The sequence below is a fragment of the Stegostoma tigrinum genome, chromosome X (assembly GCF_030684315.1).
Source record: "Stegostoma tigrinum isolate sSteTig4 chromosome X, sSteTig4.hap1, whole genome shotgun sequence".
NCBI lineage: Eukaryota > Metazoa > Chordata > Chondrichthyes > Orectolobiformes > Stegostomatidae > Stegostoma > Stegostoma tigrinum.
The window spans coordinates 17,674,625-17,699,409 of NC_081404.1; the positions used below are offsets into that span (position 1 = coordinate 17,674,625).

The 24,785-nt window shown below is 43.1% G+C and overlaps 1 protein-coding gene across 5 annotated transcripts in view; it reads right to left on the bottom strand.

Annotated features, from left to right (window-relative positions):
• Window positions 1-1,327: 1,327 nt before the first annotated feature.
• The window catches only part of LOC125448320 (arf-GAP with GTPase, ANK repeat and PH domain-containing protein 1-like), a 190,109-nt gene continuing 166,651 nt past the window's right edge, over window positions 1,328-24,785 (bottom strand). For 3 of the 5 annotated variants that reach the window (XM_048523567.2, XM_048523565.2, XM_048523566.2), the window contains 3 exons: window positions 24,315-24,537; window positions 21,851-22,106; window positions 1,328-9,027 (listed from right to left, as the gene is read on the bottom strand). In XM_048523567.2, the coding sequence (XP_048379524.1) occupies window positions 8,830-9,027; window positions 21,851-22,106; window positions 24,315-24,537 (677 nt within the window). In that variant the 3' untranslated portion in view covers window positions 1,328-8,829. The remainder of the gene's footprint in view (window positions 9,028-21,850; window positions 22,107-24,314; window positions 24,538-24,785) is intronic. The other 2 variants (XM_048523564.2, XM_048523562.2) reach the window with 1 other exon arrangement.

Consider the following 24,785-nt stretch of genomic DNA (forward strand, 5'->3'; position numbering starts at 1 on the left):
GGCAGTGATAACAGGAGAAGGCTCTGCTATTCTTTGAACAATGTTGCAGGATCTTTAAAGTCCAGTTAGCCAAGATAAAGAGCATTTGCTTTTAATAAGATGAATGCCGTGACGTGGTGGTTCAGGAAATCTGAAACCAGAGGTGGGAGTGCCAATGTCTGAGCCAAATTGATAGAGAACTTTAAAAAGATCAAATGACAGGTCTTAAATGTAAGTGAATAATTGTGGAGGAGTGAGCAACTTGATATATTTTCAGAGAATATAGGTTACACACTAAATTGTAATCAGACAGAGGCCTCACATTCCACATTTGCCAGATGTTGGAATAAGCCAGGGCTGTTATGTTGAATAAAATTTAGTTTTTACACAAAATTGAATCCACAAGCCACTCTTCACAAGGAACAGAGCTATCATGGCATTAGACATTGAAGTGGTGGTGCATGTTTCATGCCTTGGTTTCTCTCTCATGGCAAGTTTGAAGCATTCAGCGCTGACTGCACCACTGGGGTGGTGGTGAGGGATTGGAGGGCTGACTCAGGGATCTGAATAGAAGTCAAGCCTCCACCTTTCACTTTTATTCACCTCCTAGTCATGGGATTCAAGGGCATTAATGGAAAATGCTTGGTAGTGATTTGTATGTGCACCCAGTTAGCTGATGCACAGTGAATGCTGGGGATTGATAGTAATGATAGATATACCTTGTTGTATCTTAGGTATCCACAAGATTAGCAATTATTCACACTTAATCTAGTCAGTTTTAATGCAGATGAGCTTGTTAAAGAAAATGTAAACTGCGCAAATATTTTGATTTTTGAATGAGCCTGATACGACAGCCAGCTGGGGTCAGCTTCACATTGGAACATTTTGAGAGGCAAGGCAGTTTAAACCACAGTGCCAGTATCTCCTGTACTTCTGTAGCTGGGTAGATTCATGTCACATTTAATGATCAGCAACAAGAGAGTTCTCTGCTGAGAATATGTGCAATTTGAATGAAGAAGCAATTGCGCTCGAATCAGCTCTGCCATAACATTGAGTCAGTAGATGTTCCTCTTAATGTAAAAGGATTGATAACAGCCATAAAAATAGCATAGACAGAAATTTAAAACAAACCAGTTAAGAAGTGTGTCAAAATTACACAGCAGTAGAAATGAAACCCTCAGGTTCCCATTTAAATAGGAAACCAGATCTAAATGTAGTATCCCAGATTTAGGCCCTGTCCCACAAATAATCCAGGTTAAAAGAGAAAGAGAGAATTTTTTTCCCGTCCATCTATTGAACATTTCTTCTTACAATTACAGAAGTACAACTTAAACTTTTGAAGGTAAATTCACTTCAATGGAATTCACAAGGGAAATCACAATTTAAGAAACAGTTTACAGACACTGTATACATTCATTTTATGTAAAAACAAGTAAAATGGAAACTAATTGCAAATATTATATACCCAATAAAGAAGTGGCCAATACAGAGAAAATGTTCACAAGAAGCATATACAATCTAAAGGTTGAAATTATTTAACATCTTTTTAATGTTTTTGCACAGATACCTGCAACAGATGTTCTTTTAATGAAATGATTACTTAAGTTTTGCAAAGCCGGCTTGGGCCGACTGAGACAGAAATATTCAAAATCCCAACTTAATAAATGCTGAAAAAGACAATTGTCTGACTTTCTAAAAATATGATCGGGGCACAGGAGAGATGGTAGCAGAACAAAATAACTGCCAAACTATTTGTTTCATGGGTTCCAACACTGTGGTGGTGATGAAACGGGGCTTGTTCTGTATCAACATAAAATATATCACATGAGCCCATCGTGAAGACCTCTTTGGCTTCCAACATCAGTTGACAGGGAGCTATTGGAATTTATCACCGAAGTCAGAGTGACTGAGCTTTTGGGCAAGTACGAATTGATCAAAGTAAATCAAGTGGATTTGTGAAAGGTGGGTCAGGTCTGACTAATCTAGTTGATTGTTTTGAGCATGTTACTGGTATTGTGCATAGCAGAGTGTCTATTGATCTTACCAATAAAAACCTCAAGAAGAAATTGCAGAATATTCTGCATCACAGATAAGTGGCAAAAATGAATGCACAGGACAATGGAACTATCTCTGTGACATGTGATGACAACTGGATGGGAGGCTGGAGACAGACAGTAGGAATGAAGGGAACTGGCAGAACGTGACAAATGATGTTCCCAGGGATCTGTACAGGAGTTTCAGTTGTGTTGTATGATATTACTGACTTGGATGAAGGAACGGAGAGTTTTATATCCAAGTCTGTAGATGACATTACAATTGATGGCACAGTAAATGGAGTAAATAAGAGCAGGAAGTTACAAAGGGACATAGACAGATTATGTGAGTGGGCAATGTGACAGAGATTAATGTGAGGAAGTGTCAAGTTAATTTTCTTCAGATCGGGGAAAGGAAAATCAGAATATTTTCACCAGAAAAGTACCAAGACTTAAACAGCTATGTTATAAGGATAAGATGCATAAAACTGACATGTTGTGCTTCAAATTTAGAGGATTGAGGGGTAATTTAATTCAGGAATTAAAATGATAAAAAGATTTGCGAGGGTTTTTTCTGTAATGTGGGAATCCAGAACATGAGGACATAGAATAGAATCTTATAGGGTTTTGAGCAATGAGGGCTACATTGAGATTTATGGCAGAATGGGATGACAAGTCCATTGAGGCCGATCTCAATATTGAGAACAACTCAGTCCACCTTTTCTGCTCTTTACAAACGGCATGGTGAGATTTGCACTGGGTCGTGGTAAGTTGACAATTAATAGGGATAATTGCTTGTTAAACACGTTGTTGCTGGCCCAGCTCAACTCATTAATATTTAGCTTCCAATGTTAGCAAACTCACCCAACAAGCTATACACTGTGAAGTCTCTACATGAATGTCTGGATGGGTACCTAGCCATTTCAGCTCATTGCTGCCTGCAAAGGATCAATGTTGGACACTGGGCACCAGTATCTCAGAGTAAGCCATACCCACCTCACATCCACAGACATTGGCATCCAACATGTACCAGCTTCCAAGAACCCACATGGCACATTTCCGATGCACTTACAGGACACTTTTGTCCTTCAGTGCTGCCCTCAGGCTGCCCTGGGAACTCTCACTGTAATGCTGCAGCAAGGGACACTGTGTGCTCAGGGACACAGCCCCAGCCTATGGCCTGCACCAGGCTGGATCTCCGGCCTGTTCACTTGCTCTCTTAGTGCAGACCCTTGATGTTCAGCACAAACACAAAGAAAGGAAGTTTGTCATGGCTGTTGGCAGGCCTCTGTTAAGTCAAGAGGATAGCCTTCAGTCAGGAGGTCCCAGCACAGTAAGACAAAGGCAATCTCTGGTACCAGTCCTGCCATACCAATGGCCAGAATCAGGATGGTCTCCACACTGGGGGTGGTGGGGGGAGAGGGGGGTGAAGCGAGGATCTGGCTGTTGGGCAGCTCACCACCTGCCTTGACTCTTTGTGCCCTGTAGGGCTTCTTTTCCTCCTGGAGTGAGAGAGAGGAGGGTAAGTGAGTGGCACAGTTGTTACTGTTGTTAGAGTTGGGGAGGTGTCACAAGTAAATGACAAGGCAGTGCTGAAAGCATGCAGTGGTGTCAGGGGTTGAGCGTTGGGCTGGGTGACAATAATCGAGAGAAGATGTTGCAGGCAGAGTGAGAGTGATAGAGCATGAGGGTGGGAGATGGGTACAGTAGCAGAGATAGAGTAAGTATCAGAGAGAAAATGGTGGCACTTATGCTGACAGTGACCTTCTTCCAGACAACTGAGTACGCACTGACATTTTGGACTGGACTGGCATGATCTGGTGTCATGGCTTCCTCTGCTGGTCCTGGGGAAAGAGGGTGACCTGCCTCTGCACCATGCTGCCCACCACAACCTACAGATCCGTGCCCAGAAGGTGGAACACTGATTTCCCCATCTGGCATCTCCAGGGTAAATGTCAGGTGCTGTGCAGGGAGCTCTGGACTGACATTACTTGTCTGGGCACACAACAGCTTTTAAAAATGGCACAGGCCCTGGTGATACTGCTGAATCCCAGGATATGTGCTCAATGGCAAGTTGATCCAGGAACACTGCATGGTAAGATGGGTCTGGAATTGGACGGGAGAAATGCAAGGGTTGGGTGGGTAATTAAGTTGAGGCGAGTTTGCTAAGATGAGAGAACACTAGGCCCCATGGTGATAAACCCCGAAAGAAACTAGATGCAACTTGGGCTTGGCCAAAAAAAATGTAAGATTCAGCCCATTGTGTTAAAATTAGAGTTAGGACATTTATAGGTGAAATCAGAAAGCAATTTTCCACAAACCAGGATAATAAAAATCTAGCCCTCTGTCTCCCAAAAGGCTCTGGGTGAAGTAAAGTTTCAAAGAGTGGGACCGCTGGGATTTTTTTAAAACAGGAATCACGGGGTATGGAGCAGAGACAGACAAATAGAGTTGAACGTCAAATCAACTATGATCTATTTGAATAGGAGGAACCACCTCAAGAGGTTGAATGACCTCCTCCTTTGCTCCTAGTCATCTATGTTCCAGCAGGAAAGTAACCATATAAAGCTCCTTAAGTGGATGTAATGACTACCTAGAACCTTTTAAAATGAATTTTTAAACCCTTTTGAGGCTAGCAAAGAACTATGTGATCAGTTCTTTGTTACCACTGAAAAGTTTTTAAATTGCCAATTAGAAGTTGGCAGAGGTTAGTTTTGCCTGGCCATATACAGAAGGTTTCACAGCAGTGTAACTTTAGTCTGCTGTGCCCATTTCATTCTAACTCAGCTATGGTCAGTACTTGATTAGTGACATACAGTTGCTACAAATCTTATGCTATGTGGGCATGCAGAGCGCATTTTGTTTAATTCTGGTGCAGCAAATACACAAAATTCTTCTGAGTCATTTTGGCTTTTACTGAAACACAGAGGTCAAATTGGTTCATCTTGCAGACTTCTGATAAACAGATAAAATACTTTTGTACATTTTAAATGTGACCACTTTAGTGGAGGGGAGGCAGAAAGTGCCATTAAAATTTGTGGATATGCAGTTTAATTTAAAATCAGCTATTTCCCCATTTTCTTTGCAAACCATAAGTTAAAAAGTTGTTTTCTTGAGGTCCAAAGCAATAATATGCACACATTTTAAATTTATTGAAACAGAATCTTTCAGAAGAGCAAAGATGTTTTAAATTGCATTCTAAAATCAACTTGAAAACAAGTTTCAATTTGGGAAGGGAAACAGTTCTTCCATCACAAAGTTGCAACCTAATGTTTGAAATACACATTTGGTTCCATGACTCAGGGTCTGTGCTGAGTTAGCAGACTTTAGACAGAGGAGGATTACCGTTTCTTCCTGCTGTACAGTGACTTTGCTGGGAAATGTGTCGGTGTTGGCTTTGCTTAGAGGCTGGAAGAGGCTCAACTTTGATGCCATCAGTCTAGGCTAGCACATGAAATACAGCTGCCAGGGAGAGATATTGGAGGATCAGAACCAGTAAAACTTTATCCCTGCAAAGGCCAGACAGTGCCTTTGGGAGAGAAAGGAGAACAACAGAAAATAAAAAAAATGGTTCTGTTCATTAAAGTTGTGATGAGTTTATTAGGCAGTAAAATAGTCACAGATACAGACGGGACTGAAGGGTAAAAATGTTGAAAAGTAACTAAAACAGTGAATGACTGAAAACTAATCAAAACACTCACCAAGGGCAATCTCCACTTAAAGGTAATCAATTTCTACACAATTTTCACACATTGACAATTTGTACCATTAATCTAGAAGAAAACAGAACATCTGTTTGGATTTCTTTTCCACTAAAATGTAAAAGCAGATTGTCTATTTAAAGTGAGCAATACAAGAAGTACTAAAAGCTAACAGTGGCTTAACAATGGGGAAATTACCCTGTGTGTTATACATAGCAAAGTTGTAAATATGTATTTATAATTTTGCTAGATATGGCACATGGAAGAAATTGTTCCCTAGAATATTTGAAAGAACAGTATTACTACAGTGTGTAGCACTCTATATACATAGAATTCATTACTGTCACATAAAAGTAAGGTATTGAGAATGCTAGAGGTCTGAAATAAAAATAGAATGTGCTAGAGAAAATCAAAGACCTGTCTTCGAGTTCATATTGGAATTGAAATGTTAGCTTTGTTTCTCTCTCCACATATGCTAGCAGATCTTCTGAGTATTTCCAGCACTCTCTTTTCTATTTCATTACTGTTACACTCTGGCTCTTTGTGAAACATCAACAGTATGAGCCAAATTAACAACTAAACAAGTGCCCACTGTCGGGTGAGTTTCAGATTTGATATTCCAGTATTAGCCCACTCCTTCCCTTTCCCCCAAGCAGGATGTGAAATTTGCGTTAAAAAGACTTGCACTTATTTTGCGCCTAATCACAGCTTGCAGGAATGCTCCAAAGCACTCAGATATCCAAAATTATTGAAATGCAATGATTGTTGCTATGGAGGCAAATGCAGCAATTTGCGCACAGCATGATTGCAAAAGCAGCATATAAATCAGAGCAGTTAATGTGTTTTTGGTGGTTTGTTGGGGATGGGGGTGGAGGCTAGGTGCTATTGACCGGGGCAAACTGTGCTATTGAATCTGTCCTGTCCACCTGTACTACTAGAAGAGATAAAGTCAACATTAATCAAAGTCTTATCCGATAATGCAGCAGTCTCTCAGTGCTGCATTGGGATGTTAGTCAGAAATGGAGGATCTGAACCTGCCATTTCTTTTGTTCAAAGATAAACTACCAAGCAAATCAAGTAAACACCCAGCCTGCATTTTGCATATGTTTACAGACTTTTTGATTTTACCATATGTGCGGCCAAAACAGTGGTTCAATTTTAAATGCTAGGAATTTGGACAAAATGGCTTGTCTCATCTGTTGAAACAGTCATTAACAATCTATGGGAACATATTTTTTCCATCAAAAGGCATTCAAGCATTAATGCAGAAGATCTCAATGCCTAGTTATTTGGTTACGGCATAGGAACTATAGTAGGCGACATGAGACCTTAATGCTCACCACTGCAAATTTCTCCTACAGTCTTTAAAGTCCAAGTTTGGTATCATCCAAACCCTATTTCTTAACTTATCCAGTCTCCTATCCCATTTGTTTCAAGCTAGGCAGTCTCCTGCATTGCGATTCTTGGTTCTTTCCCTATGTTTCAGAATCAAAAAAACAAACTCTTGAGATATTGACTTAGACCTTACAGATACAGTAAGCTCTCCCACCATTCCAGCAGTGTCTAACTATTAAATTACTATGACATAGTAATTTGACACCTAAAAGCTTGTGCACCGACAGTGTAATAAGACTGAAGAGGCATTATTAAGATAACTAGGAATTGTACTGAAGTTGCAGCACTTTCTATGGATCACTTCTTTCTTTTGAACTTAAATTCTCAATTTTCTCTTACCCCTTCTAGCCTCTCATTCCATGCACTTTCACTGAGACATGTAGTCAACTGTGAACCACCTGCCAATGCCACTCTGAAATCTGCCATTACCAGGCACTTGAGCAAATTGTCTAATGATTCCTGATGCAATCTTCCCTGTGGTGAAACGTCTGGTCTCCAATCCACAGTTGAGTTTGTGGGACTGCACATTAGTGGTCTGTTTAAAAAAAAGCTTTTTAAAAACAACTTATTTCACTTATTTGCCAAACCCCCCACCCCTGTCACTAATTCCTTTCATTACCTTCCTGTCAGACAGTGCTTCTTTTGTTGAAACAGCAGGATTGTTTGAGCTGCAGATTTTTCTTTTGATTGCAACAGTGCTGTTTTATTTCAGCACAAGCCTCTCTCTTTTTTAAAAAATGGTTTTTGTTCAACAGCGCATTGTAGTAGAATTGGAGGTCCAGCTTCAAATAAAACTGCAGACAGACCATTACAGGTTGTTGGCTTCATGCTATCATGGCAGAATATGGTTATGGACATATGACAGAATATGACATGGTTATGCAAGGTTAAAAGTTTTGTGCACAATACAGCATGAATAAAGCTTCAATCAGCCAAAAGAATGTAAATGGAACCTTGTATGGTGGACAATTGAGAAATCAGCCACTCCAGTGACTACTTTCTCATTCCCCAAAATAAGAATTGTATACAACTATTTCTCGTTTGGATTGTCAGAGGATAGCATGAAAGAATGTTCTGTAGGTCTTCATGTTTCTCTAAATACTGTAATATTGGATATTACACACAAATTTCCTTTACAAATTTAAATACAAGTGCACATCTGGGGGAATAAAAGGAACAATCAGTACTTATAGGACCACTATTTAAACAATTGGTAAATAAAACTGACAACATTTTTGTTATGTCAAATATAAAACATTTGGAGCTGAAAATTGGCCTCTATAACTTACTGCAGATTCATGACTCCAGCACATCACGGTAATGCTTTGTGTAAACAACCTTCAATTCTTTCAAAGAATTGTAAATCAGTCGGTGGCACAGAAACCTTAAATCAACTCCATGTTCCTATGCCGTCACATGGTGCTCTTGACATTTTAGATATGATCTGGGACGAACAGTCCAGGAAATGGGCTTTAAAACATCAAACAGCTCTTACATCGAAGAACAGCAGTTTCAATCTCTCGGTCAGAAGGCTTTGGGACAATTGATATAAATCAACAGTGGTAAATTAGTATGTGCTTTCCATGAATTGCACCTCCTGCTCACCAAATTCTGCAACAGAATGGGATGGGAGTTGGCAAGGGTGGGAAAGTCTGGAGGCTGCAGTAGCTGCCCTTTGAGAATGAGAAGATGTGGGTACACAGTGCTTCAAAAGCTTCGGTTTAATGTGGAAACCTCGACTCAGTCCTTTCGAGACTGGCACTGATACTTTTCCTGCTGAGACTAGGCGTCATACTGCAGCCATCACTGGGACAACCATGTTGCAACAGAACATCCATGCACTCCTGGGCACCTGCTCGCCGGGCGTGGTACAGAGCGGTGTTTCCTTTCACGTCTCTGGCCTTCACATCAATGCCATACTGTCGAGCACAGAAAAACAAGAAGTGTGTGTTACTAAAAGACACAATTTCCCCCTTTGTTCTCAAATGCATCCTTTCACTTGTTCATCACCCAAAATTCAAGCTCCTGCAACAAATCCCACATTTCCTCCATTAAGATGAACAATCAAACGTCAGTCGACAGTTTGATTAAATGGATCATATTACATGTAGTGATTGTAACAAAGTCAGCCAGGTGGACCTCGTAGAATGAGTTCCCTGACTGGCCTGTTAATCTGGTCCAATCAGGGAACTCTGGCTGACAGAAATAAACAGGAGTGTCAGAGGATCTGTTCACTCTGAGAGCTGGCTCTGAGGGACCTGGATCAGTGTCAGCGACTCTCCATGTGTTAAGAAAGAGTTACTAGCCTCTGTGGAGTTATTTCACTGTGCATTTTTATGTTGGCACCGTATTGGGAGAATGTGGCCTTTAGTTCTTGAATGGGGAGCCAGGAAATGTACCTGGTTCTCTGATTTTATGTAGCTTATCAGACAGCACATGTGGGACCTGGTTTCCCCCACCATTTACACCACTAAAACTCATTACTTTATACAGACAACAGAACTAGAGACCCACATTTTCTATCGTTCACAGCACTCTTGAGATAAAGCAGCTGGGTTTGTTCATATTACAAAGTATATTAGGTGATGGAGAAAAAAAATGCACCTCCTTCCATTGGCTACACTTAATGTCAAAGCACTGGATGAGAAAGAACAACAGCTGTATTTCTGTGGATGAAGGACCCTTCCTCATTGGTTGCCTCCCTTTTCTGACTTAGTCAAGATCAGGAACAGGAGGATAAATTGTGCCCTTGATGGACAGCAATCTACACTATGTGAGTTTATTTGGGCATACACCCATGTGCCATGATATTCTGCACAGGAAACTATTTCCATTGACAGAAATATCGATAAATGAGGGGGCTCGGATTTAAGACAATTGAAATTTCAGCAAAAATATGAGAATTTTTTTTACGCAGCAAGTTAAGAGAATCTGAAAGGAACCAGATTCAATCATAACTTTCAAAAGGGAATCAGATGAAATCGAGAAGAGGAAAAAATTATGGAGAAAGAACAGAGAACTTTCAAAGAATCAGCACAGGAAAAAAAATGGGCTGAATGACCTTCTTCAGTATTATATGATTCTTGAGGAGCTTGCACTTGACATTGAGAATATGTGAGAACAGTTAAACTGTTGGGATCAGAAAAACAAAACATTCTCGTTTGTCTGAGGAGTTGCTCACCCTTTAATCACTGACAGGAATAATTTTAGAGTGCTATCATAGCTGAATCATATAGACTTCAATTTCTAATTTTGTCCATTGAAAATGTCTCGCTAAGTGTCCAATAAAGCAGATATTTAAATTTCAGTTGAACCAAGAGTAATTTGATGTTGTGCAGCTCATTCTACCAAAGTGCACTGAGCAAATCACTCTCCAATCCTGTAATTTTGTTTGGAAGTGGGTGACAATTATATCTTGTCATAGCTAATCCCAGCAGCAAGTGTGATGCAATACAGATGCTCCAAAGAACGTTAAGAATATTTAAGTTATTTCATTAAATGGAACTGAATTTCTCCTGCCATAAGATATAGGCCATTCAACCCATTCAATGAGATCACGGTTGATCTGATCATCCTCTAATCCTGCCTTTTCCCTGTAACACTTGACTCCCTTGCTGATTAAAAATTGTCTCTCAGCTTTGAACATACTTAATGACTCAGCCTCAATAGCCCTGTCCAGTAAAGATTTTAATGGATCCACCATCCTGTGAGAGAAGAAGTTCCTCTTCATCTACATTAAATTGGCAATCCTTTAATCTAATGTTATTCCTTCAAGTCCTAGGCTGTCCAACAAGGGGAAATAACCTCTCCCCACCTACTCTGTCAAATCCCCCAAGGATCTTGTATGTTTCAATAAGGTTGCTACTCATTCTTCTGAACTCCAATGAGTACAGGTCCAAGCTACTCAACCTCTCCTCATTATGAAAATCCCTCCATACACAACTTTGGAAACCTTCTTTGGCCTGCCTCCAATACAAATATATATTACCTTAGATAAGGGGACCAAAGTGCTCACAGTATTCCAGCTGTGGTCTGGCTAGTGCATTGTATAGTTTCAGCAAGACTTCTGTTCTTTTATACTCCATTCTTTTTAAACAATGGCCAACATTGCATTTGCCTTCTCTATTACCTGCTGATCTTGAATACTAGCTTTTTATGATTTATACATGAAAATCTTCAACTCCCTCTATCCTTGTAGATTTTTGCAGTCTTTTCCCATTTAAATAATATTCTGCTCTTCTATTTCTGCCAAAATACATAACTTCATATTTTCCCACGTTATATTCCATCTACCAAGTTTTTGCCCATTTAACCTGTCTATGCCTCTCTGCAGACTCTGTGTTGTCCTCACTATCTGACTTCCCATGTCTTTTTGTGTCATTTGCAAACTTTAGCTACAGTATATTCATCTCCATGGTCCAAGTTATTAACATATATTGTAAATAACTGTGGCCCCAGCACTGGTGCCTGTGGCACTCTACTAGTTATGGGTTGCCATCCTGAAAATGCTCTCTTTATCCCAACTCTGTCTTCTAGTAGTCAGTCAATCCTCTATCCAAGCTAATATACCATCCCCAATACCACAGGCTCTTATTTATTAAATAGCCTTATGTGCGGTACTTAATCAAATGGCTTTTGGAAATATTACGTCCACTCATTTCACTTTACCTCAGTTTATTTTCTCCTTCTTTTTCTTTTTTGGTCATCCTCTGTTGGCTTTTAAAACTTTGCCCATTCCTCTGGTTTATTCTTAATCTTTGCCACGCTTTATGTTGTTTCTTTTGATTTGATGCTATCTTTAAATTTTCTGGTTAACCATGGATGGTTATCCCCTTCCTAGAGCCATTCTTCTCATTGGGATATATCTTTGTTGTGAGTAATTAATTATTTCCTTAAATGTCTTCTATTGTTCATCAACCGTCTTTTCTGCTGAATGCTTTTCTCAGTCCACTCCAGCCAACTCCACCCTAAATCATTTGTAATTATCCTTATTCATGTTTAGCACATTTGTTTCTGACCCGACTTTCTCCCTCTCAGACAGAACGCTAAATTCTAACATGTTATGATCACCGTTTCTTATTGGTTCTTTTACTTTGTGATCATTAATTAAACCTGCTTCGTTATATATTACCAGATCCAAAACTAACCTGATCCCAGGTTAGTTCTGCAATATATTGTCCTAGGAAATTATCCCAAATACATGGTGTATGTTGGGAAAATCAAATTTGCAAAGAGATTAGAGTACCCATGATTAATATACTGCCTTAATTTAGTGCTTGTTATTTCCTGATTTATTGTTTACCCTATACAACAGCTTTGTTAGGGGAATACAAATTACTTCCATGAGATAACACGGTGTGGAGCTGGATGAACACAGCAGGCCAAGCAGCATCAGAGGAGCAGGAAAGCTGACGTTTCGGGCCTAGACTCTTCTTATGAAAATTTCTGAAGACGGGTCTAGGCTCGAAACGTCAGCCTTCCTGCTCCTCTGATGCTGCTTGGCCTGCTGTGTTCATTGAGCTCTACACCTTGTTATCTCAGGTCCTCCAGCATCTGCAGTCCTTAGTATCTCTTACTCCCATGAGTGTCTTCTTCCCCATATTATTCCTTACGTCCACCCATTTGGATTCTAACATGTACTGATCCAAGATCATTTCTTGCTATTGTACTTGTTCCATCTTGTACTGACAAAGCTACACCACTTTTTTCTTCCTGCCTGTCCTTTCAAAAAGTCACATATCCCTGCATATTTAGTTCCTAACTTTCATCTCCTTGTAACCACATCTCCATAATGACTATAGGATCATACCCATTAACCTCCAGTTGAGTCATTAATTAATTTTGTTCGAAATACTACATGCATTTAAGTTAAGAGCCATTAATATTGCCCTTTATACCATTTTGTTTTCACTTTTGTCCCTACTTACTGCATTTTAATGCTTGTACACTCTGCCCTTCCTGTTCCACTTCGTGTATCATTACCCAAATAGTTGCCTGCAATATTACCATATCCTTTTGCCTTGTATGACCCTGTATCCCATCTCCCGCACTCTATTTAGTGTAAAGTCCTTTAGATTGCCCTAGTTATTTGATATACCAGGACACTGTTCCCAGTTGGGTTCAAGTAAAGCCCATCTCACTAGTGCAGCTCCTTCTAATCCAGCACTAGTGCCATTGTTCCGTGAAATCAAACCCATTTCTCCCATACCAATCTTGAAGCCATGCATTTAACTCCTTGACTTTATTCATCCTATGCCAAGTTTCCTGTGGCTCAGTGAATAATCCTGAAATTATTACCATGGAAACTGCTTTTTAAATTTAGTTACTGACTGTTCAAAGACAATCCTCCTTTCTAGTTCTATCAATATCATTGGTACTTATGTGGATAACGACAATTCCTCCCATTCCACTCGGAATTCGTCTCCAGCCCCAGGGAGATGTCTTTAATCCTGGCACTGGACTGGCAACACAGCCTTTGGGACTCACACTCACTGCAGCAGAGAACAGTATCTTTCCCCTTAATTGTATTGCCCCTTATCACTATTTATGTTCACAGTTCCTCATTCAACTTCAACACCTCCCACAGACAAAATTTTTATTATCTAATTCAAGGGATCGGACTACATCCTGGAACAAAATGTCCAGGTAATTTCACTGTCTCTGATGTGACACAATGCCTTCAGCTTGGACTCCAACTCCTCAACTTGAATCTGAGGTTTCTTGAACTGAAAGCACTTACTACATAGATAACAAAGTGTGAAGCTGGATGAACGCAGCAGGCCAAGCAGCATCTCAGGAGCACAAAAGCTGCCGTTTCAGGCCTAGACCCTTCATCAGAGAGGGGGAAGGGGTGAGGGAACTGGAATAAATAGGGAGAGAGGGGGAGGTGGACCGAAGATGCATAGAGGAGAAGATAGGTGGAGAGGAGAGTATAGGAGGGGAGGTAGGGAGGGGATAGGTCAGTCCAGGGAAGACGGACAGGTCAAGGAGGTGGGATGAGGTTGGTAGGTAGGAAATGGAGGTGCGGCTTGAGGTGGGAGGAGGGGATAGGCGAGAGGAAGAACAGGTTAGGGAAGCGGGGACGAGCTGGGCTGGTTTTGGGATGCAGTGGGGGAAGGGGTGATTTTGAAGCTGGTGAAGTCCACATTGACACTGTTGGGCTGTAGGGTTCCCAAGCGGAATATGAGTTGCTGTTCCTGCAACCTTCGGGTGGCATCATTGTGGCAGTGCAGGAGGCCCAGGATGGACATGTCGTCTAAAGAATGGGAGGGGGAGTGGAAATGGTTTGCGACTGGGAGGTGCAGTTGTTTATTGCAAACCGAGCGGAGGTGTTCTGCAAAGCGGTCCCCAAGCCTCCGCTTGGTTTCCCCAATGTAGAGGGAGCCACACCGGGTACAGCGGATACAGTATACCACATTGGCAGATGTGCAGGTGAACATCTGCTTAATTTCGATGCCGTCACATCTGCCACCATCAGGCACACCACTTCCGGGACCGCGGACGCGACCGCTGCTGCAGTCACCACCTCCACTTCCAGAACCAACACCACACACACCACCCTCACCACTGCTGCTGCCACCCACTCCGCTCCACGGCCGCCGACGGAACCCTGCCCACGGCCGACGCAACCCCGCCCACAGCATACGCCGCCGACGGAACCCCGCCCACAGCCGACGCAACCCCGCCCACGGCATACGCCGCCGACGGAACCCCGCCCACAGCCGACGCAACCCCGCCCACGGCCGACGCTGCCGACGGAACCCCGCCCACAGCTGACACCACCGATGGAAGCCCGCCCACAGCCGATGCCACCGACGGAACCCATCCACAGCCGATGGAACCCCGCCCACAGCCCACACCTACATCGCTCCGCCCACAGCTTGCACAGCCAGCAACCCCAGAGTAGACAGCCACACTGAGCCCTGCCGAATCTTCACCATCCCCCCAGACCTCCCACTGACTGAGGACGAACGGTCAGTCCTTAGCAAGGGGCTCACCTTTGTCCCCCTCCACCCACACATCAACGAATACCAGTCACGTTTGGGCAGAGAGCAGTTTTTCCGCCGCCTTCGCCTCCACGCCTACTTCTTCAACCGGGAGCCTAACCCTCCCTCCACTGACCCCTTCACCCTCCTCCAACCCAAGTCCTCCTCCTGGACACCACCCCCAGGCCTCCTGCCCTCCCTCGACCTCTTCATCTCCAACTGCTGTCGAGACATTAACCGCCTCAACCTCTCCACCCCTCTCACCACTCCATCCTCTACCCCGCAGAACAGTCAGCCCTCCACTCCCTCTGCCAAACGCCAACTCTCCAACACCTCCTCCTACCGCCCCCTTGATCATGACCCCACCCACAAGCACCAAACCATCATCATCAATACAATCCATGACCTCATCACCTCAGGGGACCTCCCCACCCACAGCCTCCAACCTCATTGTTCCCCAACCCCGCACGGCCCATTTCTATCTCCTTCCCAAAATCCACAAACCTGCCTGCCCTGGTTGACCCATTGTCTCTGCCTGCTCCTGCCCCACCGAACTCATCTCTACTAATCTGGACTCCATTTTCTCCCCCTTGGTCCAGGAACTCCCCACCTATGTCCGTGACACCACCCACGCCCTCCACCTCCTCCAGAGCTTCCAATTCCCTGGCCCCAACAACTCATTTTCACCATGGACGTCCAGTCCCTATACACCTGCATTCCTCATGCAGATGGCCTCAAGGCCCTCCGCTTCTTCCTGTCCCGCAGGCCCGACCAGTCCCCCTCCACCGACACCCTCATCTACCTAGCCGAACTCGTCTTCACCCTCAACAACTTCTCTTTTGATTCCTCCCACTTCTGGCAGACAAAGGGGGTGGCCATGGGTATTTGCATGGGACCAAGCTACGCCTGCCTCTTTGTAGGTTACGTGGAACAGTCCCTCTTCCGCACCTATAACAGGCCCCAAACCCTACCTCTTCCTCCGTTACATTGATGACTGTTTCAGCGCTGCCTCTTGCTCCCAAGAGGAGCTTGAACAGTTCATCCACTGCACCAACACCTTCCACCCCAACCTCAAGTTCACCTGGGCCATCTCCAACACATTCCTCACCTTCCTGGACCTCTCTGTCTCCATCTCAGGTAACCAGCTAGAAACTGATGTCCATTTCAAGCCCACCAACTCCCACAGCTACCTAGAATACACCTCCTCCCAGCCGCCCCCTGCAAAAATTCCATCCCCTATTCCCAATTCCTCCACTTCCGCCGCATCTGCTCCCAGGATGAGGCATTCCACTCCCGTACATCCCAGATGTCCAAGTTCTTCAAGGACCGCAACTTCCCTCCCACAGTGGTGGAGAACGCCCTTGACCGTGTCTCCCGCATTTCCCGCAACACATCCCTCACACCCCCGCAATAACTGCCCCAAGAGGATCCCCCTCGTTCTCACACACCACCCCACCAACCTCCAGATACAACGCATCATCCTCCGACACTTCCACCATCTACAATCCGACCCCACCACCCAAGCTATTTTTCCATCCCCACCCTTGTCTGCCATCCTGAGAAGACCACTCTCTCCATGACTCCCTTGTCCGCTCCACACTCCCCTCCAACCCCACCACACCCGACACCTTCCCCTGCAACCGCAGGAAATGCTACACCTGCCCCCACACCTCCTCCCTCACCCCCATCCCAGGCCCCAAGATGACTTTCCATATTAAGCAGATGTTCACCTGCACATCTGCCAATGTGATATACTATATCCACTGTACCCGGTGTGGCCTCCTCTACATCAGGGAAACCAAGCGGAGGCTTGGGGACCGCTTTGCAGAACACCTCCGCTCGGTTCGCAATAAACAACTGCACCTCCCAGTTGTGAACCATTTTAACTCCCCCTCCCATTCCTTAGATGACATGTCCATCCTGGGCCTCCTGCAGTGCCACAATGATGCCACCGGAAGGTTGCAGGAACAGCAACTCATATTCTGCTTGTGAACCCTGCAGCCCAATGATATCAATGTGGACTTCACCAGCGTCAAAATCTCCCCTTCCCCCACTGCATCCCAAAACCAGCCCAGCTCGTCCCTGCCTCCCTAACCTGTTCATCCTATCCCCTCCTCCCACCTCAAGCCGCACCTCCATTTCCTACCTATTAACCTCATCCCGCCTCCTTGACCTGTCTGTCCTTCCTCGACTGAACTATACCCTCCCTACCTCCCCACCTATCTTCTCCTCTATGCATCTTCGGTCCACCTCCCCCTCTCTCCCTATTTATTTCAGAACCCTCTCCCCATCCCCCTCTCTGATGAAGGGTCTAGGTCTGAAATGTCGGCTTTTGTGCTCCTGAGATGCTGCTTGGCCTGCTGCGTTCATCCAGCTTCACACTTTGTTATCTTGGATTCTCCAGCATCTGCAGTTCCCATTATCTCTAAGCACCTACTACAAATGTGTTCACCCTGGATCACCTTAGTGTCCAGCAGTTCCCACATCTTTAGCGGCTCCACCACACATCCTGCCATCACTGCCATATCTTATGTAATGTATTAATTAGTTACCTTAGTAATCGTGCTATTTACACTTGAAAAATGCCCTGCTCTTTATACTTTGTTGGGCGTTTTTCTTTCTGATCATTGTTTGTTAAGTGGGGCATATGGGATACGGCTGGAAGAATATGCATCTATTCCAAAGGTTAGTGGCTATATGTTTTCTAATTACATTTATATTTCCCTTTTACATTGTGGCTGATTATCACTGCAGGAGTGCTGTATTGTCGGAAGTTCCATTCTGCAGTTTAGATGTTAAACTGAGGTTTTGTCAATCAGTTCCAGTGATCAAAACTAATGCTAAATTGTAGCAAGTTGCTGTGCTCAGAATGACCACTATATTTGCCAGCATAACAACAGCTGATGTGTTTCAAAGTAATTCATTATGTGGTGGTCAGTAGGACTTTAAACTTCTGAGTCGGGGGGAAGGGAAAGTGAAAGAGACAGGGAGTATGGAGTTAAATGGAAAGATAAGCAACAGGATAGCGTGTGTACAGTTGGGTTTAAGCTTGAGGCAGACTAGGAATACAGCAAAAAGGAAGAATAGCTTAAGACATCTTAGGATTTCCAATCTCTCTCATAATGATAAGAAAGTTAACATTAAGGCACTTTATCTAAATGCTCGCAGTATTCGCAACAAAGCAGATGAATTAACAGCACAAATCATCTTGAATGATTATGATGTGGTAGGCATCACAGAGACATGATGGCAGGGCGTTCAGGACTGGCAGTTAAACATCCAAGGATTTACAACTTATCGAAAAGACAGGGAGGTGGGCAGAGGGAGTGGGGTTGCCTTGTTAGTTAAGAATGAAATTAAATCTACGGCACTGAATGACATAGGGTCAGAAGATGTGGAGTCTGTGTGGGTGGAGTTGAGGAACCACAAAGGCAAAAAAACTATAATGGGAGTTACATACAGACCTCCTAACAGTGATCAGGGCCAGGGGCGCAAGATGCACCGGGAAATAGATAGGGCATGTCAGAAAGGCAAAGTCATGGTGATCATGGGGGACTTCAATATGCAGGGGGACTGGGTCAATAATGTTGCTGGTGGATCCAAAGAAAGGGAATTCATGGAATGTTTGCAGGATGGCTTTTTGGAACAGCTTGTGATGGAGCCCACAAGGGAGCAAGCTATTCTGGACTTAGTGCTCTGTAATGAGCCAGACTTTATAAAAGCCCTTAAAGTAAGGGAACGCTTTGGAGGCAGCGATCATAATATGGTAGAGTTCAGTCGGCAGTTTGAAAGAGAGAAGGCAAAATCAGATGTAATGGTGTTACAGTTAAATAAAGGTAATTACAGGGGCATGAGAGAGGAATTGACAAAAATCGACTGGAAGCAGAGCCGAGCGGGGAAGACAGCAGAGCAACAATGGCAGGAGTTTCTGGGTGCAATTGAGGACACAGTACAGAGGTTCATCCCAAAGAAAAGAAAGATTATCCGGGGTGGGATTAGACAGCCATGGCTGACAAAGGAAGTCAGGAAATATATCAAAGAAAAAGAGACAGCCTATAAAGTGGCCAAGAGCACTGGGAAATCAGAAGATTGGGAAGGCTACAAAAACAAACAGAGGATAACGAAGAGAGCAATAAGGAAGGAGAGGATCAAATATGAAGGTAGGCTAGCGAGTAATATTAGAAATGATAGTAAAAGCTTCTTTCAATACATAAGAAACAAACAAGAGGCAAAAGTAGATATTGGGCCGCTCCAAATTGATGCTGGAAGGCCAGTGATGGGAGACAAGGAAATAGCTGAAGAACTTAATAAGTACTTTGTGTCAGTCTTCACAGTGGAAGACATGAGTAGTATGCCAACAATTAGGGAGAGCCAGGGGGCAGAGTTGAGTATGGTAGGCATTACAAAAGAGAAAGTGCTAGAAAAGCTAAAAGGTCTAAAAATTGATAAATCTCCTGGCCCCGATGGGCTACATCCTAGAGTTCTGAGGGAGGTGGCTAAGGAAATAGCAGAGTCTTTGGTTGTGATCTTTCAAAGGTCACTGGAGTCAGGGAAAGTCCCAGATGATTGGAAAATTGCTGTTGTAACCCCCTTGTTTAAGAAAGGATCAAGGCAAAAGATGGAAAATTACAGGCCGATTAGCCTAACCTCGGTTGTTGGTAAAATTCTAGAATCCATTGTCAAGGATGAGATTTCTAAATTCCTAGAAGTGCAGGGTCAGATTAGAACAAGTCAGCATGGATTTAGTAAGGGGAGGTCATGCCTGACAAACCTGTTAGAATTCTTTGAAGAGGTAACAAGTATGTTAGACCAGGGAAACTCAGTAGATGTTATCTACCTAGACTTCCAAAAGGCCTTTGATATGGTGCCTCATGGGAGGCTGCTGAGCAAGGTGAGGGCCCATGGTGTTCAAGATGAGCTAGTGGCTTGGATTGAGGATTGGCTGTCTGAACGAAGGCAGAGAGTTGGGATAAAAGGCTCTTTTTCGGAATGGCAACCGGTGATGAGTAGTGTCCTGCAGGGTTCAGTGTTGGGGCCGCAGCTGTTCACTTTATATATTAATGATCTGAATGAAGGGACTGGGGGCATTCTGGCGAAGTTTGCCGATGATACGAGGATAGGTGGACAGGCAGGTAGTACTGAGGAGGTGGGGAAGCTGCAGAAAGATTTAGACAGTTTAGGAGAGTGGTCCAGGAAATGGCTGATGAAATTCAATGTGAGTAAATGTGAGGTTTTGCACTTTGGAAAAAAGAATACAGGCATGGACTATTTTCTAAATGGTGAGAAAATTCGTAAAGCAGAAGTACAAAGGGATCTGGGAGTGCTGGTCCAGGATTCTCTAAAAGTTAACTTGCAGGTAGAGTCCGTGATTAAGAAAGTGAATCGTTTGTCTCAAGAAGGTTGGAATATAAAAGCAGTGATGTGCTTCTGAGGCTTTATAAACCTCTAGTTAGGCCCCATTTAGAATACTGTGTCCAATTTTGGGCCCCACACCTCAGGAAGGACATACTGGCCCTGGAGCGTGTCCAGCGGAGATTCACATGGATGATCCCTGGAATGGTAGATTTAACGTATGATGAACGGCTAAGGATCCTGGGATTGTATTCATTAGAGTTTAGAAGGTTGAGGGGAGATCTAATAGAAACTTACAAGATAATGTATGGTTTAGAAGTGGTGGATGCAGGGAAGTTGTTTCTGTTAGGCGGAGAGACTAGGACCTGTGAGCACAGCCTTAAAATTAGAGGGGGTAAATTTAAAACGGAAATGAGACGACATTTCTTCAGCTAGAGAGTGGTGGGCCTGTGGAATTCATTGTCATGGAGCGCAGTGGAGGCCGGGACGTTAGATGCCTTCAAGGCAGAGATCGACCTATTCTTGATCTCACAAGGAATCAAGGGCTATGGGGAGAGTGCAGGGAAGTGGTGTTGAAATGCCCATCAGCCATGATTTAAATGGTGGAGTGGACTTGATGGGCCGAATGGCCTTACTTCCACGCCTCTGTCTTATGGTCTTATGGAAGTGTTTTTGGATGTTTCAGCAGTTTAACAGGCCAATAATTCATAAAAACTGGAAAATAGAGGCAAACTTGTATTAGAAACATTAGAAATTCTATTTTAATGATGCTGAATTCTAAAGATTTTGTTTTAAATTCACTAATGACAGTTGCTGGTTGGGTCAGCAGTTATTCCCCATCCCTAGTTGCCCCTTCTGAAGGTGATGGTGAGCTGCCTTCTTGCACCATTGCTGTCTGGGTGCTGTAGGGAAGGGGGCTGCTAGATTATAACCCAGTGACCTGACAAATCTCATTTTAATTACATGCCTTCTAACTGACTATTAAAACAGAAATATTGACTTTGGGTCAGCATGACCTACTGTCTTCCAGTTTTGCTCTTCTAATAGGCCTTAAGCCACTTGCAAATGACTCAAAATTGGAGGTGAAGTGAGAAGTTGGACTGGTAAGAATGGTGCAAATCTAGGTTGGAGACAATGCCCACTACCAACAGTTTGTCAACAGCAAGCTCAATTAAAGGACAGGGAGGAGAGTGCACTATATTCATCCCTTTTCTGCAATGAGTAAACACGACTGAAAATTGATCAATTTTACCTGCCAAGGTAAATTGGCTTTAGAAACTGTTAGCATGTTGACATGAACATGAAACCTCTTAGCCAAGGGTAGAACAATAGGGACCGCAGTATATTCGAGTGGAATAGAACTATCACTGAGGAACAAGATCTGTGCCAGCTGAATAACACCTACCCAGACAAGAAGCTGCGTCACTACTACATCCTTTCGCTCACAGGCGAGATGCAGAGCTGTCCGTTTGTCTTTATCTTCAGTCCATTCATTGATGTGCTCCTTCTTGGCATGGGCAAGGAGTAGTAAAACACTGTGAAGGTCCTTCTCCATAACAGCTCGGAACAGCTGCTTTCCGATGGGAATGTCTCGGTATTTCAAGGATGCAAGAAACAGTTTCTGCTCATACTTTGCTCTGATCCAGTTCTCCCTTTCTTCCCTATAACAGGAAGGGTAAGTCACAGCAGTGTCTTGGCTATTATGACCAGTAGTTAAAACAGCAAGATTTCAACAATGCTTTGGACAAAGTTGTGCCTAAACAGGCGCCTACTCATAATATGGCAGCAAAAGAGACTAGCAGTAACTGCGTTAGTGTGTCAACAGGGTGACACGTTGTTAGATAGAGGGAAGGTGAACTTCTCTTGGAACAATTTATGAGTTGGAAATGCCCCACGCAAATTTTGCCTCAAACAGATTTTTAATTATCTTCTTGAAAATCATTTTAATTTTAAAAGTAAGACTTGGTGATACCTGTAATTGGACATTATGATGGCATAAGATACCACTATTTTATCAGTTTTGGGATTATAAACTGAAATGGAATTTGGACTGCTGTAGATGGTAAATACCAGGAGGGTTTTGCTACTTGGAAAAATAAAGTGCTGCTGTGTCAGACAATGTTGCTTTTCAAAGTGGTCAGGGAGATAAAATTTGAGTAGTAGTATTAAGAGTCTTTGAGTTAAGGAAATTCTGTCTAATGACACAGTCCTCTGTCTAATTGAACTGCAGTTTGTCACAAAGCTGGAGGTTCCAGGACAGCAGGGACTTCCACACGCTGGCAAATTGAACATACCTTTCTCTTTCTCTCCCTCTGTCGGGGGAGAAATGACAAAATTCTTTCTTTTAAGCTTTCTGGTTATTTTTCGAACAAGAAAGGTATAGGTCTGTTAGATAAACTATTAAAGCAAAGAGCAACCATCACTCTACAAGCAGCAGCATATCATTATTGCTAAAAAAGTCAGGAGGAACCATGTGAGACAATCTAACCTACCTTGAAATCTGGACTTATGATCTTCTGAACTTTGCTCAGCATATCTATATTCTTTTTCCATCAATGTCAAACTGTCTGTTTTTGTTTGTCTTAGTCGTCAATGATTGTGTAAATATTTTGGGTTTTAAAGGGGTTTCAGTTATCATAGAGTTATATGGCATAGAAACTGACCCTTCGGTCCAACTCATCAGAAAACCTCTTTTCTCTGCCATTTCTGAAAGTTAAGTGCTTCTCTAAAGTTATTTTCTGGTAATGATGAAAACCTGTGTGAATTGTTTTTGTCCTGAATTGCAATCAGTTAGGTAAAGTGAACATCTCAGGGGTCTCGTTGGAACTTTAAACATTCAGTGACGCCTTGTGGAACAGAAGAGCATAATTTTCGGCACACTCTTCCCAGTTAGGTCATAACAATGGCATTTGTATGAATCCTAACTGTCTTATCCCTTTCTTCACATCTGAATGGTGGACTACAGCTTGATAGGAGCTGGCAGCTTTTGGTACCTCATTCAACGTAGACAGATTATTTGCCCGACGAGGCAAGAGATTGCAGCCAAATTTAAATTTATCCTCTCCAAAGTTGATCAAGTTCCCAATTGCAGAGCATTAAAACCAATTATATATCCCCACCACCTCTCTAGCTGAGGCCAGTTACTTGGGCAGGAACACAGTGGGCTGAATGACCACCTGCACTGGCTCCTCCAGCTCATAGATTAGTTGGATTCAAATTGGACATCTTTGTATTTGAATGGTCCAATACAACACTGGACAGAGAATTTACTCACTGAGCCACAAGAGCAATGGACTACAACTTTTCAGATAGGGCTCACATGACAAACTTGGTTTGGGGTCTCAAACATGGACCAGAGGCCAACCATACTCCTATTTTTAAATCAGCTTATAAAGAACCTGTTAGTTTATTTCATCTTTCAGTGAAAGGCTAATCTCAACTTTAGCTCAGCTCCAATTTTTTTTAGTTCAAATGGAGTTAACAGATTTAATTCACATAGAAATCGCCAAATCCTCCAATTTCAGAAACTTTGGACACTTCAATCAGAAAATTCCAAATTTGCAAGATGAGTCTTGTAATGTTGTGAATGTGAAGAATCTTACATTTCAAGTACAGTGCTTGGTAAAACACTAGACATGTAGAATGAATTAAAGGACTGCATCTCAATGCTTGGAGTTGTCAGACAAACTGGAATGGGTCTCCTACAGATACAAAGAACGAGGTGGTGCACATATACAATACAATTTGTTGATGGGAATGAGTAACATTTCACCATACATATAAGATATTCAGAACTACAACTTTGTCTCCTCAGACCCAAATCTGTTGCTGGTGACTTTAGCAGTGGTGAATGCAAAGCAGTCACTTACCGTGTAGATTCCGGAGTCGGCTTGCTGCGTCCCTGAGTATTCTTCTCCCACACGCTGTTTGCCATCTCATTTCCAATAGACGTCAGCACAAGCGTTAGCTCCAAAGGCCAGTCATCAAGATCCAGAGATCGTACTCGTGAAAGATGGGTCCCAAGATTACGATGAATCCCTGAGCATTCAATACAGATAAGTGCTCCCAAATTCAGACTTGCCCAGGTAGGATCTGGAACAGGGTCAAAAAAGTTCATAACTCAATTTATGTTGTTATTAAAATTTGATAATGTGTGAAAATAAATGCGTCAGCAGATAAGAGAGGAGTTGCACATTGGTCACATGTGGAGCCACCAGACCTGTCTTGTACATAATCTATGGCCATCTTAGAACAGGCATGCTCTGACAGTAGGTTCCTCTCATTGTCACCACAGTTGGTGCCTGCGGAGAGTCAGAGTATTGGGAGAGATAGCTGACAGA